We start from the raw sequence: 16,784 nt of genomic DNA on the forward strand, positions 1-16,784 counted from the left end.
GCAAGTGTAGCTGTATTAATCAAACTTTTCTAAGTGGGAACCCTCCCTGTCATACTCAATAATGAAAATATACCATCTCTCATCTGGGAGTCAACACAGGCTTTCCATTCACCCCAAAACAAGGCTTGAAGCATTAAATCAATTCTCCACACTAGCAATAAAACACCTTGAAGCAACAGTCCCTAGCTCAGTGAACTGTCTTTTTCTTTCATGTTAATGCTCATGGCTTCTTCCGTGGGAATAAACACTTTTATAATGTTCTCTTAAATGCATTCACTGAAGCAAGCTTCACTGTTAACTATCTCTAAACACCCTAGGTGCATTTCATTTATTGCATGCCATAAAACACTTCCCCCCTCCTAATTTGTATTCAGGCAAGAATAAAACAGATTTTCATCTTTTATCGAAAAAAATGCATCATAAGTGGTAAAGGGAAGGAATTAATTTCTCAGTAAATATATTTTAGTAAACAGCAGAATAACAGAAATGTGGTGGTAATGACTGCAGTTGGCAGAGAAAGGCTCACCAGGGATTAGAACAAGCCCATGTCAGCTCAAACAAGGAACACAGACTTACAATTTTTCCCAGTGTGATTCAGCAAAGGTAAAACAGGAGACCATGGGATCGACATATTGATGTTCTGATAAGTGACTCAGAATGACATTCTGAGCTTGCATATTTACTGCCTTGTGGTGACTTCCACATCCAGTTTGCTTACCTTACAAATCCTAAGAGATGGTAGTCCCCTCCCCCCCTCACAAGCTACAAACCTAACCTGGGATTTGAATATCAAGCTGGGCTTTTCTTTGTCTTTTACAGCATGTCATCATCACACGTAGTAAAATTCCAGCCACTGAAATTTAGCTAAGCATTTTGCTGAGGCTTGGACACCTGCAGTGTTCTAGAAATCATAGTAGTTCTGAATTGTGAATAAAACTTTCAATATAAAGAAACAGAAATAGCTTTTCTTTAGTTGTATTGATTTTGTGTTTAATGTCACAGCATTAAAGTCTGGTATGATTCTATGACACAAATGCATGATTGTCCCATTGCCCTTACACCATATGTAATCATTCACACCCGTGCAAAGTAGGTGTCCAATACTACCATTCTTATCTGATTTCATCTTGCACTAATTAGGCCCACAGGGAACAGATACTGAAGGCTGAATCTCCTCTCATCTAAACTACCTATCTAGCTATGTATGGGTTTGATCTTCTTTTGTTCATCCCTCCACTCAGGGGTTTGTGCCATGCACATCACCATGAGGTCTGGGCACTGGTGTAAGTCAGGAATAGTTTCACTGACATCAATGGAGTCACACTGGTGTAAGTAAGAGGGGAAGCAGATCCTATATTCTGTTGTTAGAACATGGCCATTTTTACAGGGTCTCATTTCCAATCATAACTGGATATTAAAGTTAAAGGATGAGTAGAGTTGGTCCAACCAATTAAAAACCTTTGCCGTCCAGAGCTGTGACAGTGGACCCCTAGAAGATAGGTGTGTGTGAGTGGAGATATCCAAAAGGACAAGAATGAAGGAGAAGTCCTGCAATATTAAAGCTTTGAAAAACAACAGTGCTAGTTTAAAGTCAATTCAATCCTTTTAAACAGCCCATGTAAACCACAGAGTAATTATAAAATAATCCAACCATCAAACAAACCTATTGCTGCATTCCAAAGAGTGGATTACAAATTGTGGAGTTGTCTAGTTGAGAACCTTTCTTATAGGGAATGATGGCAATCGAGCCTCATCACCCGAAGATACATACTGATATTAAGAGGTGATTGATGCATATAGGTGGTCCAGTGAAATCGTGTAGGGCAGGCATAGTGTACATAAAGGAACTTAAAGATGCAGAAAAATAATATTATCAAGAACTAGAGAAAGGGTGGTCTCGTGGTTAGGGTGATAGCTTGCAATTCACAAGACTAGGATTTAATTCCTTGCTCTGCCACTGACTTCCTGTGTAACACTGGAAAAGTCACTTAGGGTGGGATTCACAAAAGTACTTATGTGACTAACTCTGGGATTTAGGCAGCATAACCCCTGATTTAGGCCCCACTGCGATCCACAGAACCCTGCTTGGCTAATGCCAAATTTCCAGAGTAAAAGTTCTCTTGGAGCCCAAGTTTCTGCCTCTGGACATGTGCATTGTTGCCTCACCCTAAGTGTTCAGACACCTGTCCAAGCCCAGAGGGATGCACAAACTGGGGAAGGAAAGGTATTCGCCTACCTATCTCAATGTGGAGTCCAATCTGCTAGTCATGCTCAGAGACCACCTACTGGAGCAGGTCCCATTCCATATTTGGCCAGAAGAGGAGGTGCTGCTACCTACCCTGCAAATTCCAATCTAATGGTTAGAGCACTCACCTTAAGTGTGGGAAACTTAAGCCCGAGGGAGAGAAGTGTTTAAACTGGGGTCTCCTACCTCTCAAGCACCTGCTCTAACTGCTGAGCTGTGGGATATTCTGATGGGGAGGTTCCCTCAGTCTCCTCTATTGAAACTTTTCCCTCCTGGATAAATAATTAAAGAGTCATTGGACAAGAGAGAACAAGTGTGAATGACTCTGTGGCCTGGTGATTAGGGTATGGAGATGGGAGACCCAGGGTCCAGTATACTCCAATAATTCTTTAATTATTTATACGCAGTGGAACTGCTTCAACAGGAGAGATTCAGGGAGTTCTTCACCAGAATATCACGCAAATTAGTGGTTAGAATATTCTCCTCCTATAAGGTGTGGGAGACCCCATTCAAATACTTTCTCTCTTCCAGGCTGAGGTGGGAAATGAACCTGGGTGTCCCATATCCTAGCTGTGTGCTCTAGCCACTGGGCAGAAAGCTATGAGGTGGGTGGCAGCACCCTCTCCTCCTCTGCCTGTTTTGTGTGCAGTTAGGCATCCTGCCTAATGTATTCTGATAAGAAATGCCTTCAGTGCCTAAGTCTCCTGACTCCCAGTGAGAGACCCCAGGCTGTGGATTGCTAGCAGAGACAGGAGCCTCCCTCCAGCCTGGAATTAGGCACCTATTTCCATGAAGGAGTGGGGCTTAGGAATTGTCCTGCCATCAGCATCTCCCATCAGGTAGTTTAGGGGGCTCACCACCTAGTGTGGTGTTTTTTGTGGATCACAATGTAAGAAGTGAGGGGGGAGGGTTAGCTCAGTGGTTTGAGCATTGGCCTGCTAAATACAGGGTTGTGAGCTCAATCCTTGAGGGGGCCATTTATGTATCTGGGGCAAAAATGGGGATTGGCTCTGCTTTGAGCAGGGGGTTAGACTAGGTGACCTCCTGAGGTCCCTTCTAACCCTGATATTCTATGATGCTAAGTCTTCCTTTTAACATTCATTGTGTACAGATCCTAGGCACCTAACTCAGGCTTTGTGAATTGCAGTGTTGCTCTTGTGATTTTCTAGGTGTCTACAAGGTAGGTGTTATGATGTTCAGTTTTGCACCATTTAAGTCCTTTTGTGCATCTAGCCCTTAGTCTCTCTGTGGTTCAGCTGCTCATCTGTGAAATGGGCATAATAGTTCTTCCCTACCTCACAGGGTTGTTAGGGGGATAAAGATGAGGCTCAGAACTATGGCACTGGGGGAGCATATGAAGTCTAGGATCAATAGTCCCAAAAGATGATGAATGATGCTGAGGGCCTTCAGACCTAGTGACAAAGCCTTGCCTCTGTCAGAAAAATTTGGGGGACAAGCCAGGAAAAAAATCTCATGCAGTTTTCCTTTTCTCCTCCTGCCTTAAAATAGGGGTCAGACACCAATTTGTAGCTAAGAGGCCGAAGATAAAAGAGATCAGAATGATAAACGTATCTAAATTCCTGTATAGGTGCAGTCTGTATATCTGCAGATGAGTTTTTGTTCTTTCAAAAGAAGTGCCTGCTGAGCAAAGTTTGTTTTGAATCCTCACACTGTTCTGGTAATTATATAAAACTGCTGTGGCAACAATATATTCTCATTAGCTATCACTCCCTAACAAAATCAGGAGAGAAAATCTATCAGAGCTGGAGGAAGCAAGAGAAAGACAAATCTGAACTATATCTGGTGTAATAAAGATCCCATATTGCATTAATAATTTTCTTGAAATAATTCCTCTTTTCCCCTTCCTTTCCCCTTTGGAATGTTTTCATACTCAACAGTAGCATCAGCCAAGTCAGGATTTCCCAGAACCAGAAAAAATGGTTGAAGTGGGTTGACTCAATTAAAATACTCACCAGCATGAATATACAACGAAAACTCAAGCTGAAACATTTGCTGATGTTTGTTAATTTCATTTGTTTGCAGCTCTCTTCCTGGTTCTGCTTGGGATACTGTATCCTGAAAGACAGCTTTTCCTTTTTTGTTTCTCATGATCATGAAATGGAAAATACCAAGAATCTCTTTAGAAAGTCTTTTTGTGTGAGATTCCCAGTGCAATCTGGAAGATTCAAAAGGTTTGGGTAGTTCAGATAAGACATGAATAAGTACCCATAGGTGCTGGAACTAGGGGCTGCTGCACCCGCTGGCTTGAAGTGGTTTCAATCATATTCAGGGTTTACAGTTTGGTTCACTGACTCTCAGAACCTCCACTATACAAATTGTTCCAGTGCCACTGTAAGTAACTCATCACTGGCACCTCAACACCTTTTTGCTTGAATGGCCCCCTCTTTTCCTTGGAATCTACTTTGGAGCCCCCATCAGACAATCCAGTGGCTATAGTGCAGCATAAAACACAGCTAACTTTTTCTGAGCCATGGTTGCCTTGCACCAAAACACTTTTACACTCCCATTGATCCAAAGCCTGCAAGGTGCTCACAACTCCACTTTTTGCCAGAGGTCATACACATGGTCAAGTATTTCTTCTGTTATGACAGCACGATTACACGTGATTTTAGTGTTTACAAACATTTTTGCTCTGGGAAGAAATGCTTGCAATATTGTGAGTTTGAGTCTCGAGGTTTCGTTTTGAGGATGCTGTTGTGAGTAGCAAGAAGATTTTCTCATGCTGGAAACAGCTGTCAGTGCAGAATTGGTTCCTGAGCATCAGATATTGGTGTCTGGAATGAATCTTCTGAAATATGGGATTGCCTGTCTGCTGTTGTGGCCACGTCTGGTATATGTGTGTAAATAAAGTAAATTGTATTTAGCATATACCCAGACTCCATGTCACTGATTTCTCCTCCACTGAGACGCAACCTCCAAGTTCATCCACCTCTCATCAGAGGGGTAATGCTGGTAACAAAAATGGATACAGGTGTCACTAAAAGGGATAGAACTACATAATGATGTGGTGCTGTAAGAGCTAGGGGAGGGGGAAAGTTTGGATGGTGGTGGATGTAAGCTCATTCCCAGTACAAACTATTATGGAACTGTTTGGAAAATGGTAAGTAATTTCCTGAAAAATTTGGAAACAAACAAAACAATATTTGCCCCAATTTTTTCTTGGACATTCTCTGGGGTTTTGTTGTGGTGGTTCTGTTTGCTTGTAGTTTTGTGGGGAAAAGCAAAAATGCTTTGTTTTGGGAAACCAAAATATATCAAAGCCATGAATTTTCAGGTGTTTTGGGAAAAAAACAATTTCAAATGAAATACATATTTTCCATGAAATTTTTGTTTAGAAAAAAGTCTTTTATATTTAAGAAAAAGAGTTTAAATTGAAAACTTTCACCCAGCCCTAATATGGAACTCTAACCACGAACAGAACCTGCCTTGTCCTGCAATAAGAATCCCTAGGAAAAGGGAGTAGTAGAAATACCTGCTGCTATTAGACATGGGTCAGGTCACAATGATACCTTGGGTCATCTAGTGTTCCAGTGGTGATATGATTTGAAAGCCACATTTGCGGGGGGGTGGAAGTGGGGACATCAGCAGCTCTGGCATCAATATACTCTGATATTCACCATAAGTCAATATCTGCTTCATACAGCCATATATTACACCTATCTGACAGAGGGGTAAACAGGTGTAGAAAGGTAAAGTGACACCCTTGGTTATGCTGTGATTCATTTGATGACAGAGACAGGAAATAAACTCAGAAATCTTAGCTCCAAAACACCTGCTCCAGCTAAGCAAATTGTCTTTACACAACATAGGCCCTTCTCCCACTGAAGTCAGTGAAAGCCTTGCCACAGATTATATTAGAACAAGAAGAAGCTCTCTACTGTTATGATCTATTCCTGTCACTGAATCTATGATTTACCAGAATATCTTTGTTTAATTTCCCAAACTTCAACTGCTTCTCCCAAATTTGCAGCTTCCGAAACAAAGTGATTTAGTGATGAGATGGATTTTGTCTCTCTCTGCAAGACTGAGTGTCAAAATATAGAGTAGTTTGCCATGATAAGGAATTCAACAAAGCATTCAGGATCATGGTTTGATTTTTTTTTCTGAATGCCGGCATCAGCCTGCCTAACAAATAAATATAAAAAGAAAATTAAATTCATGCTATTCACTTAACACATTGAGTTAATAATGTTCACAGTTTAGCTCACTAATACAGTGCCTTAAAAATAAAATGTGAATATTTCATTTACATATTACAGTATATAAAAGAATATGCATTAAAGTTATTTTCTCCACAAAAGAATAAGCTCTAAAGGCCCATTAAAATATAATTACTGCCAAAGCTGCATTTTAAATTTCCTTTAGATAAGCTTCAGTAGCCCGGTTTGAAACTCAACTGGCAGTGATTCAGGATTATGGAGCAGCATGTTTTGATAATTACTAGAAGGATCACAGATAACAATCTGGGTGAGTCATCAGACTATGATGTTTAGTCTGGAAAAGTGTATTTATCTGAAGGGCTCTTGGGTTAATATGGTACCCTCTTCAAAGCTTGAAGCAGGGGGTAAAAATCTTAGTCTTGGAGGCTGGCAGGATAAACATGTCTTGTGATTTGCTAGCAATTTGAGAGACAGATTTCAGTACAGAGTGAACTGTTGTTGTCAGGTTGGAAGTGCCTGTCTCAAAATGAATTAAAACACAAACTTCTCTAGACAAAGGAAATTCTCCTTTAAATGATATTCCTTAGCACTTTAAGGCAGGTTTTTCAATCTGGAAAATATGCTTCTGCATCAACTGCATTTAAAAATACACCATTTAGACATGCAAAGTTGGTCCAATAATTGTGCATATGTAAGTTTTGATTGTCAGGTGTATTTACCCATTTTTCTGTGCAAGTGCCTTCTCTGTGTCCAAACAAGTTTGCCTGCCTGTCTATGGTCTTCTAGGGTTCTCTTTCTGCAAGTAGGGTTCTGGGTGGTGCTTTTTTTTTTAAAGCCCTTTAAAGCTGCTCAATAAGGAGCATGGGATCATGAGCCAAGGAATAAAAGCCTTGTGTCAGCAAATGGTGGAAGAACATAACAAAGGAGATAACTGCTGTGTCTATTCATGAGGGAGGAATTTAAACAGGGCTGCAGAAGCAGTAACACATTTTGAGCTTAGAATGAAAAATGGCTGAACGTGAGAAATGTTTCCAAGGCTCTGTGTGACAGCTCTTTGTGTAGGGCTGGGACAGCTGGGGCGGAGGGGATGCGGGGTGACAGTCACTGATAATCAGTCAGCAGATCTGAGGTAGAAATAAAGGACTAAAAGCCTGAGTCTCCTCTCACTTACACCAGTATAATCCCAGAACAACCAACAGACAGAGAGCAGCGTAGGGGTGAGTTTCAAGGGACATAGTTAATAAAGGAAAGAGGCTGAAAACTCAGCTCAAGCCTCCTTCCTAGTAAGGGCTCCATCCTGCTTCCCTTAGTCAAATGGGGTTTTGCTATTAACTCCAAAGACACCAGAATCAGGCTTCAAAGCAACCACTGCCTGCAAACTAGAGATGTTAGGAAAGCGTCCAATGAAAAGATTTTTCTCCTGAAAATGTGGTTCCATCCAAATCAAAGTTTTCTACAGGAAAATAATGATTCCAAGAAAACATTTTGATTTTCAGAATCAACATTTTGAAACGAAGCAAAAGGTTTCATTTTAAAATGTTTTTATATTTTACATTTTGTTTCAAACTGACATTTTGACTTCCAGTGTCATTCTTACATCATTTTAAGCTGAAATGTCAATTCAAAATGACATTGTTCATGTTGAATAGACATTTCAATTCAATCAAAAAAGTAGTCTTTTTTTTTTGTTTTCTCATTTCCAAATTAAAATATTCTGAACTTTTTGTTCCGGGAAATTTTCCCATAGTTTGATTTTTTTCCCAGTTTGGGATGAAATGAAAGATAGAACTAGTACAGTTTCTCATGGGATGGAAATTTTGCTTTCTAACCAGCTCTAATGCAAACAGAATAGAAGCTGGGCAACTCCAATGCACTGATTAACAGAAGAAGGAGATATTCACATACCATGGTACAACACAACATTCAACATGTCACACCAAGTAAGGGAAGAGAAGAAAGCATAGACACACCTGTGGTAGGAGATGACACAAGAAGCATTGATCCAGTATAGCTTCTGCCAGCAGCAGGAAAGAGTGACAGCAGGGAAGGACCAGTGGTGCAGAGAGACAGGAATTTAGGTTTCACAGAACATTTGGACTCTTTTTCTGTGATGAGAGCTTGCTCACGTTTGATGGTCTCCATTTAAGTAGAAGAAAAAAGCAATTGACTGGATTCAAAATCACCTTAGATTGATTGCTTGGTCACCTGTTTTTCTTTTAAACTAGTTGCTGAGGTTCAGAACTAGAAATATATTTCTCAAATGGCATCTATGTTTACAATGGCCCCAAACTCCCCTCTTCACAGTCCCTTACCTGAACGTCCTGGATTTTGATACAAATTCAGATATATACCAGATATAAACTTTTCAGTCTGGCCCCAATTCTAGCATAAAGATATTAAATGGGAATGAATCACAGCATTCAGTCAGAAATGCAAAGTTACAATTTATGTATATACTAAACAGGCAAAAGATTAAAGATATTTTAGATGGGATTTTAGGAAGCTCACATTTGCTACTTCTACCTTTGTCATGACATTATCTTCTATAAAAATAATTCACCAGATTTTATTGGGATGAATTCTGCTCTCTTTTAAACTAATGCATGTCTGGAAACAACTCTTCAGTGAAGTTACTCCAATTTTACACTAGCATAAGCACACTGGCCCTTTGTGAGGGCTATATTCTAGCAAAGGAGCAGTTTTAGTGGAAATATTCTCTATGCATTTGATTTAATTCTATACAGCATATGGAGTTGCTTACCCTTTGTCAGGGTTCTTTCCCCACTCTGAACTCTGGGGTACAGATATGGAGACCCACATGAAAGACCCCCTAAGCTTATTTCTACCAGCTTAGGTTAAAACTTCCCCAAGGCACAAATCCTTTCCTTGTCCTTGGATGGTATTGCTGCCACCACCGAGTGATTTAGCCAAAGATTCAGGAAAAGGGCCACTTGCAGTCCCTGTTTCCTCAAAATATTCCCCCAAGCCCCTTCACACCCTTTCCTGGGGAGGCTTGAGAATAATATACCAACCAATTGCCTTTAATAAAAATACAGACCAGACCGTTTATTTTTAGGGCACTAAAAATCAATCAGGTTCTTAAAAGAAGAACTTTATTATAAAAAAAAAAAGTAAAAGAAGCACCTCTGTAAAATCAGGATGGAAGGTAATTTTACAGGGTAATAAAAAGATTTAAAACACAGAGGATTCCCCTCTAGGCTGAACTTAAAAGTTACAAAAACAGGAATAAACCTCCCTCTTAGAATAGGGGAAATTCACAAGCTAAAAACATAAGAAAATCTAACACATTTCCTTGCTATTACTTACAATTTCTGTAAATTTAGATATATCATTTCAGGATCTTTTTAGGAGCCGGTTTACCTGCTTGGTCTCTCTCTCTGTCCCAAGAGGGAACAAACAAAGAGAGCACAAACAAAACCTTCCCTGCCCCCCCAGATTTGAAAGTAACTTCTTTCTCCATTGGTCCTTCTGGTCAGGTTCCAACTAAGTTAATTAAACTGATTAACCTCTGACAGGTAAGTGATTCTGTACCTCTGGCCAGGAGGGATTTTATGTTACTGCATACATAAAGACAGATTTCAGAGTAGTAGCCGTGTTAGGCTGTATTCACAAAAAGAAAAGGAGTACTTGTGGCACCTTAGAGACTGACAAATTTATTTGAGCATAAGTTTTCATGAGCTTATGCTCAAATAAATTTGTCAGTCTCTAAGGTGCCACAAGTACTCCTTTTCTTTTTGCATACATAAAGGTTGTTATCCTTTCCCTTATATTTATGACACCCTTATATGAAACTCTTAAACCTGGAATTCATGGCAGGCAAGTTACATAACTTCAAAAGGCTCATGGAGTCATATGGTGTTCAAAGTTTAAATGATAAAATGTTTTAAACTAGCATAATAAAAAAGTAGCTAAGGCAGGTGACCACCCGTCCTTTTTTTTTAAGAGTATTGAAATGTATTGAAACTGATAACTACCATTGTAAACATTACATTGAAGCTTATGATAATTCCACTGTATACCGGAGGGCAGTAGAAATGTACATTTGAGAGAAACATGCATGATATGCTAAGGGAAATGGGGTTTTCCTGAAAGATCCCTTAAAATAAAGTGGTGTTTCTTATTTTTCATATGGTTTTCTCTTCCTTCCATCCAATTAAAGTGGTTATCCTAAACTAAACTGTAAGTGACTTTCTTTAACAGCTGAAACTATCTTTTAGGCCCCAGTTGTACAAGACTGTGAGATGATTATTGTATTATTTTGATGGGGCTTACATACCCCATATTAAGGGCTTGTCTACACTTAAAATGCTAGAGTGGCACAGCTGTGCCATGGTAGCACTTCAGCATAGACATTACCTATGCTGATGGGAAGGGTTCTCCCACTGGCATATGTAATCTACCTCCCCAAGAGGTAGTAGCTAAGTCAATGGAAGAATTCTTCCATCGACCTAGTGCTATCTATACAAGGGCTTAGGCTGTCTTAACAACGCTGCTCAGGGTAGTGGATTTTTCATATCCCTGACCAAAACAATTAAACCAGCCTAATTTTATAGTGTTGACCAGGCCACAGTTAAGGGACTTGTGGAGCAATATTGGGCCAAAAAGACCCAGCCCCTCAGCAGCTGCAGATAATGTGCCAAATGGAGGACCTGCTTAAAAGGGGACTCTAACAGTCAAGCAGGGAGGAGAGTGAAGGAGAGACTTCTGCAGTGAGGGGTTCACAGGGGATAGGGTGACCAGATGTCCCGATTTGATAGGGACAGTAATTTTATTTGGGTTTTTTTATTATATAGGTGTCTATTACCCCACCACCCCCATCGTGATTTTTCACACTTGCTGTCTGGTCACCCTAACTGGGGAAGGGTCCAGACTGTGGTTAAGACTGGACTGGGAGGCCAAGATCCTGACTCCCTTTACTCACTTGCTTTTCCCTGACAAGGGAGAGCAATTGGACACTGAAAAGTGAGCAAGGAAACCCCAACTGACTGTCTGAATCATTGGGACTGTTTGAGCAACAATTTGAGAAGGAAGCTGAGTGCTGGGGCCACACTCCAAACTGAAGAGAGAACAGGGGAGGTAGGAAGGAGTCTAGGGGGAGACTGGTCTGTTGCACCTGCTATAGGAGACTAAGACTCTCTTCACATCTTCCCCCTTGGGCCCTGGCTGGGACCTGGTGGAAAGGGAGGGCCTGGGTCCCTATACCCGTCTCCCCTCCACCCCTTCCCCTCTCCCCCCAATCGGAAGAACCCAGGAAGAACTGTAACTCGCCCGCTAGGCTTCAGATTGCCTGGCAAGGCCATTCCAAGACTCTGAGAGACCGCTGAGCCATGGCTTGGCCACTAGGCCTGTTGGCCCCGAGTGAAGCCCCATACAACTATCATAAATTATTATAGAGAATATTTAAAAAAGAGAAATGTCCTCCTTTTAGCCTCTTTTAAAATAATAATTCGGATGCAACAGCCTGCTTCTGTCACTGTAGCTCAGTAGACATGGTGGACATTGAGTTATGCTCTTTTAAAGTAATACTAACTCAACCACATATAATGCATTAAAACAAACAAAGCTAAAATTTTGGGTCAAATCTTCAGCTGGTATAAGTCAGGATAGTCAATGAAGTCAACGGAGCTGCGCAGATTCATACAAGCTGAGAATCTGGCCCTCTGACTCAGTGATAGCTCTAAACACTTTTAAAAAACTCCACAAGTCTGTGTATGTTTTATACTGTTTTTTTTAATGGACAGGGAAATGGAGCTGTGGCTTCTCCATACACTACAGTGCAACAGAAGAACATTTGTGTCCTGATTCCTAGTACGATGCTCCATCTACCAGACCACGCTCCTTGAATCACTACAAGTCAGAAAGTTGTGAGATACATGCAGAAATGTGGGTTGCTGGGCCATCTTTTGAGGATTTTGTACCTCATCTCTTGGAAATCACAGTGGCTGGTGAAGCTTGACATTTAGGGTGGGAACTTCAGAAGTACTCAGTGTTGGTCCAGCCACTTCACTGGGACTGTGTTAGGGGGACACTATGTACTTTAGAAAAATCCCTCTTTTAATTGTTATGTTTGCCTTATATCTCTGCAGCAATTATATCAAAATCAATATCTTTATTCATAAGAAATCATAAAAAATGGCACTTTCAGATTTTCCTACTGCCTTGTCCTAGCTAAAAAACATGACAGAGTTTTGCTTACTAGGAACATGAGAATTTGGGGGGAGAGAACCAAATGACTGGTATTATTGACTCGAGACATCAGAAACATTAAGATCAAATGCGCAGCAACATTTATGCATGTCTTTATTACAACGCATTCTCCATGTGTGTATGTGAAAAAACTTTATTGTAGTAATCATTTGCTCTAATGTTGCCTATCTCTACTGGTCAGGTAACTAAGTCACATTATATTTCTGATGCTCCCCTTGATCTCTTTTATACTAATTCACACATGTCAACACTGTTCCTTTCGTGCCTGAATAGTGAAGCTTGTCTCCATCCTTGTGACTCATATATTGGAGGTCAAGGTCTTTGCTTTTACCTCTGTTACAAAAGTATACATTAAGAAACTACTCACCTGTCCAGCAGTGTCTAGAATGTCCAAGTAAGCCGGTTCGTCATCTATTCGTACTTGAGTTTTATAAGCATCCTCTGAAAAACACAAGGCAGTAGGGGCACTCAGCAAATAGAAAAGGAAACAAATTTGCAGCCTTAGAGTGAGATTTTCAAAAGGCGTCAATGCAGACTCCTGTCGCCTCCCACTGAAGGCAGCAGGTGTTTTCCCATTGATTTCAATGGCAGAAGAGCTAAGCCAATGCTGAGTCCTTTTAAAAATCCCACCATAAGTCCAAAGTTAGGGCTTCTAAGGAACTTCAAAAAGGAGAAACGAGCCATCCATTTTTATTACGATTTCCCAATACACCGAATGAGTGAAATTCAATCCATGCAGAAAGCTTGCACAAAGCCAACGTACTACTTAATCCCCACTGATGCCAAGGTCTTCTTCTGGCTCTCTGCCCAAGTGTGAATTTCACCTAATAGGAATATACTATACACTTTCATAGTGGCTTTCATCCAGATACCTCAAAGCCCTGAACAAAAGACCATTGGAATTAGTGGGGAAGACATTTATTGGCTTCACTGAACTTTGGATCAGCCCCTCGGTAGACATTAATTAATCACGCCTCACAACATCCCTGTGAGGTAAGTAAATGGATTTTTTTTAATAAATCATTTCAGTATTCTCACCCTGAACCACTGTGCTTGGTGGACCAGTCTATTCACCCTTGGTTCGTCAAGCTAAAGATATTTTTAAAGGGCTAACTAATATTTGTGTATGTTGTTTTGCTCAAATGTATATTTCATTCCTCTCTCGTTGTTTATATTCCCCTGATAAGACCTAATAGAGCCGAGGCATCGGACAATATTTATATTGGAAATAATTGCAGAAATTATCTGTGCTGTTTAATTAAACGATAATGAATGGCAGACTGTGTGGTTATGCTGATTGATGGTGTACCTTGGCTGTGCAGCGAGGCATGAGGTGAAGAGAAGTGATTCCAATGCACCTGAAAAGTGTCATTAATCAGCATTAGCATATGGTCAGCAGTGTCTTATGGCTTGAGGGTGCAAGCCCTCTACAATCAGAACTCCAGCTGAAATTGATGAGAGTCCCAGGGACAGAGAATTTTCAGGACTGTTTCCTTAATGGCATTACATTGTGGGTAGCAGGAAATATAAATAGTACATTCAAACTCATTTCTTAGCGATGTTGAACTCCTCAGTTACACACAATATCATATTAGCTTATACAAAAAAACATTAAAAGAACAGTAGGGCTGTAGAATAAAGCATGCACAAATGAAGAATTGCCAAAATAAATGTTGCTTTCACAACCTTAACTCTGCCCCTTCTATGCATGCATTAGCATTTAGGGTATGTCTACGCAGCAGAAGCTGTGCTCAGACTAGCCTACCTGAGCTATCTTCAGTCCAACTAGTGTGGTTAATAAACAGTAGTGAACAGCACAGCATAGCATGGATTCCAGAGTGGGCTAGTGAGTAAAATGTGCACCTAGGGTCCGTTCCTGACTTATGCTGAAACCCACACTTCACTGTCTTCACTGTTATTGGTACCTGTGCTAGATGAGTTCAAGCTGACTCAGGTAGCCTAGCCTGAGCACAGGTTTTGCTGTGGAGGCATTCCCACAATCTTTAATGACATGATCTCACACTATTATGTCTTCTTTCAGGCCCCAATTTAGCAAACTATTGACACACATGCCTGACTTTAAGCAAATAAATATTCCCATTGGCAACAGAATTACTCACATGTTTGAAGTTGAGTATGTGATTAAGCACCATGCCTTATTGGGGCTTATCATCCAATCCAATGTGCAATGCATCAATGGATATCTTTCCATTGGATGTTGTTCCTCAATTCGTAGGCTGGATAATACACAGTGCATGAAATTGCAAAAAAATTTAACTACCCTATCCAAGTGTGAAGGAGGTTGCATGCAGTGCCACTGCTATCTGTCCAAGCAAAAATTAATACAAAATGATTTATTTCCACAATGTAAGTTTAATTGTGAATATTTAAAAATAATTATTTAAAATACATTGTATCTGTATCTATGTAATGCGTGTCATCCTCACAACTCCATTCCTGGCTCTGTTGCTTCACTGTCTTCAGCCTACATCTTGCGGTCCAATTTCTACTCTCACTTGGACCAGTGTAAATTCAAAGTCTCCTGACTTCAGTGCAATTACTTCCAATGGGCACTGTTGTAACTGAAAACAAAATGTAGGCAGAAATCAGGCAAGAGCCAAAACACTTGGTAACAGAGATGAGCTGGTAAGAGCCTCTTGCTAACAGACCCACTCATAAGCTTCCGTGAAGGAGAATCTCAGCTTCCAATGTAAATAAATAAATAAATAAAGTTCTGATAATCTACTGTGTTACTCCAATTGGATTCCAGTGTAATTCCACTGGAATCAACAGGGTTCCTCCTGTGTAAATCTGGAGCAATACAATCAGAGGCTATGCTCACGGCCCCTGTGCCTCAAGAAGGTCACACTGAATGTGAAAACCAATGCATTATTCTCATTTATTCAGTGCTTTTAATCCATAGGTCTCAATGTACTTTGCAAAGATGAGTGAGCATTCTGATCACAATCATCCACTGGGAAAATGGAGGCACAAGAAGTTCCATTACTTGCCTGAAATCACACTGTGAGCCAATGGCATTCCACAACTTTCTGTTTTATTTCATACTTATTTATACATCCTACCATTTTCATTGTATTTTTGTGAACTACACTGTGCACTGAGCAGAGGTTTGAGCTGCTCTCAACAGTGTCCAAGTGTTTGGCTTCAATGAATCTCTGTGCATGGATCTGATCTAGTTTAAGACAAAAAGCAGTAGATGGGTGAAACAAACATATGACAGTGTGAACTGGGCCAGCGTTGGGGGGCATGGCTCACAGTAATTCAAATATAGACCATCTGCATACAAAGTTTGTAGGTGTAATGAGCCAATCAGTGGTAGCAATATCTAAACCATCACAATCTAAATAAGAGTAGAAATATTGTTACGGCTAGTTGAAAATTTTCTGTACTTTTTTTGGACAAAAACCTGGGTTTTCAACTAAACAAAAGTTTTCACAGAAAGTATCCACATTCCTTGGGGGTAGGGGATGATTTTTTCATTGGAAAACCAAAAGCCACACCACCGAAAATTTTAAGCTGAATTTTTTTTTGAGTGGGGGAGAGGAGGTTTCAAGATTTTTGATGAACATTCAAAATTTTCTCTGGGGGGAAAAACATTCCAACTGTCCCTATTGTAATGACTATAATTAATTATTTTTATTATTAACTTATTCTTCCTTCCATTGTTCTCTCATTTCAGAAGAGAGAAAACACTTTCTGAAATGAGTTTAACATACTTTGCTGTCTTGACACCACAGATTGGAACTTCCATAAATTATTATCTTAGCACCAGCTAACCTGGGTTCATAATTTTTTTTAACAGACAGCTTCTTCTGCTGCAAGCAGGCAACCTCTTTATGGCAAATTGACTTGGATGGGCTACAACCTAAAGGAAATTTGGAGTGGACTTTTCATCTGCATCATAAAGCCATGTTCTATTTCCTGAAATCTAGGTGACCTGCCTTGTTCCTGCAATAGCTAATGCTGCCATCAAATTTCCCCCTTTCCTCTCTATCTTCCACACTATCGATCACATACACTTACAAACAAACAGTTACTCCCTTGTATACCCAAGCCAAAATGTGTTTTATTTTGCTAGTTGGGTGCCAAATGAGCAGAAGGATGTTGAG

At 40.2% G+C, this 16,784-nt stretch overlaps 1 protein-coding gene across 1 annotated transcript in view; it reads right to left on the reverse strand.

Annotated features, from left to right (window-relative positions):
• RIT2 (Ras like without CAAX 2) overlaps positions 1-16,784 on the reverse strand; it is a 260,074-nt gene that overhangs the window by 140,056 nt on the left and 103,234 nt on the right. The window contains exon 3 of the mRNA XM_038402893.2: positions 13,022-13,095. Within this exon, the coding sequence (XP_038258821.1) occupies positions 13,022-13,095 (74 nt within the window). The remainder of the gene's footprint in view (positions 1-13,021; positions 13,096-16,784) is intronic.

Source organism: Dermochelys coriacea, chromosome 5 (genome assembly GCF_009764565.3).
Source record: "Dermochelys coriacea isolate rDerCor1 chromosome 5, rDerCor1.pri.v4, whole genome shotgun sequence".
Taxonomy (NCBI): Eukaryota; Metazoa; Chordata; order Testudines; family Dermochelyidae; genus Dermochelys; species Dermochelys coriacea.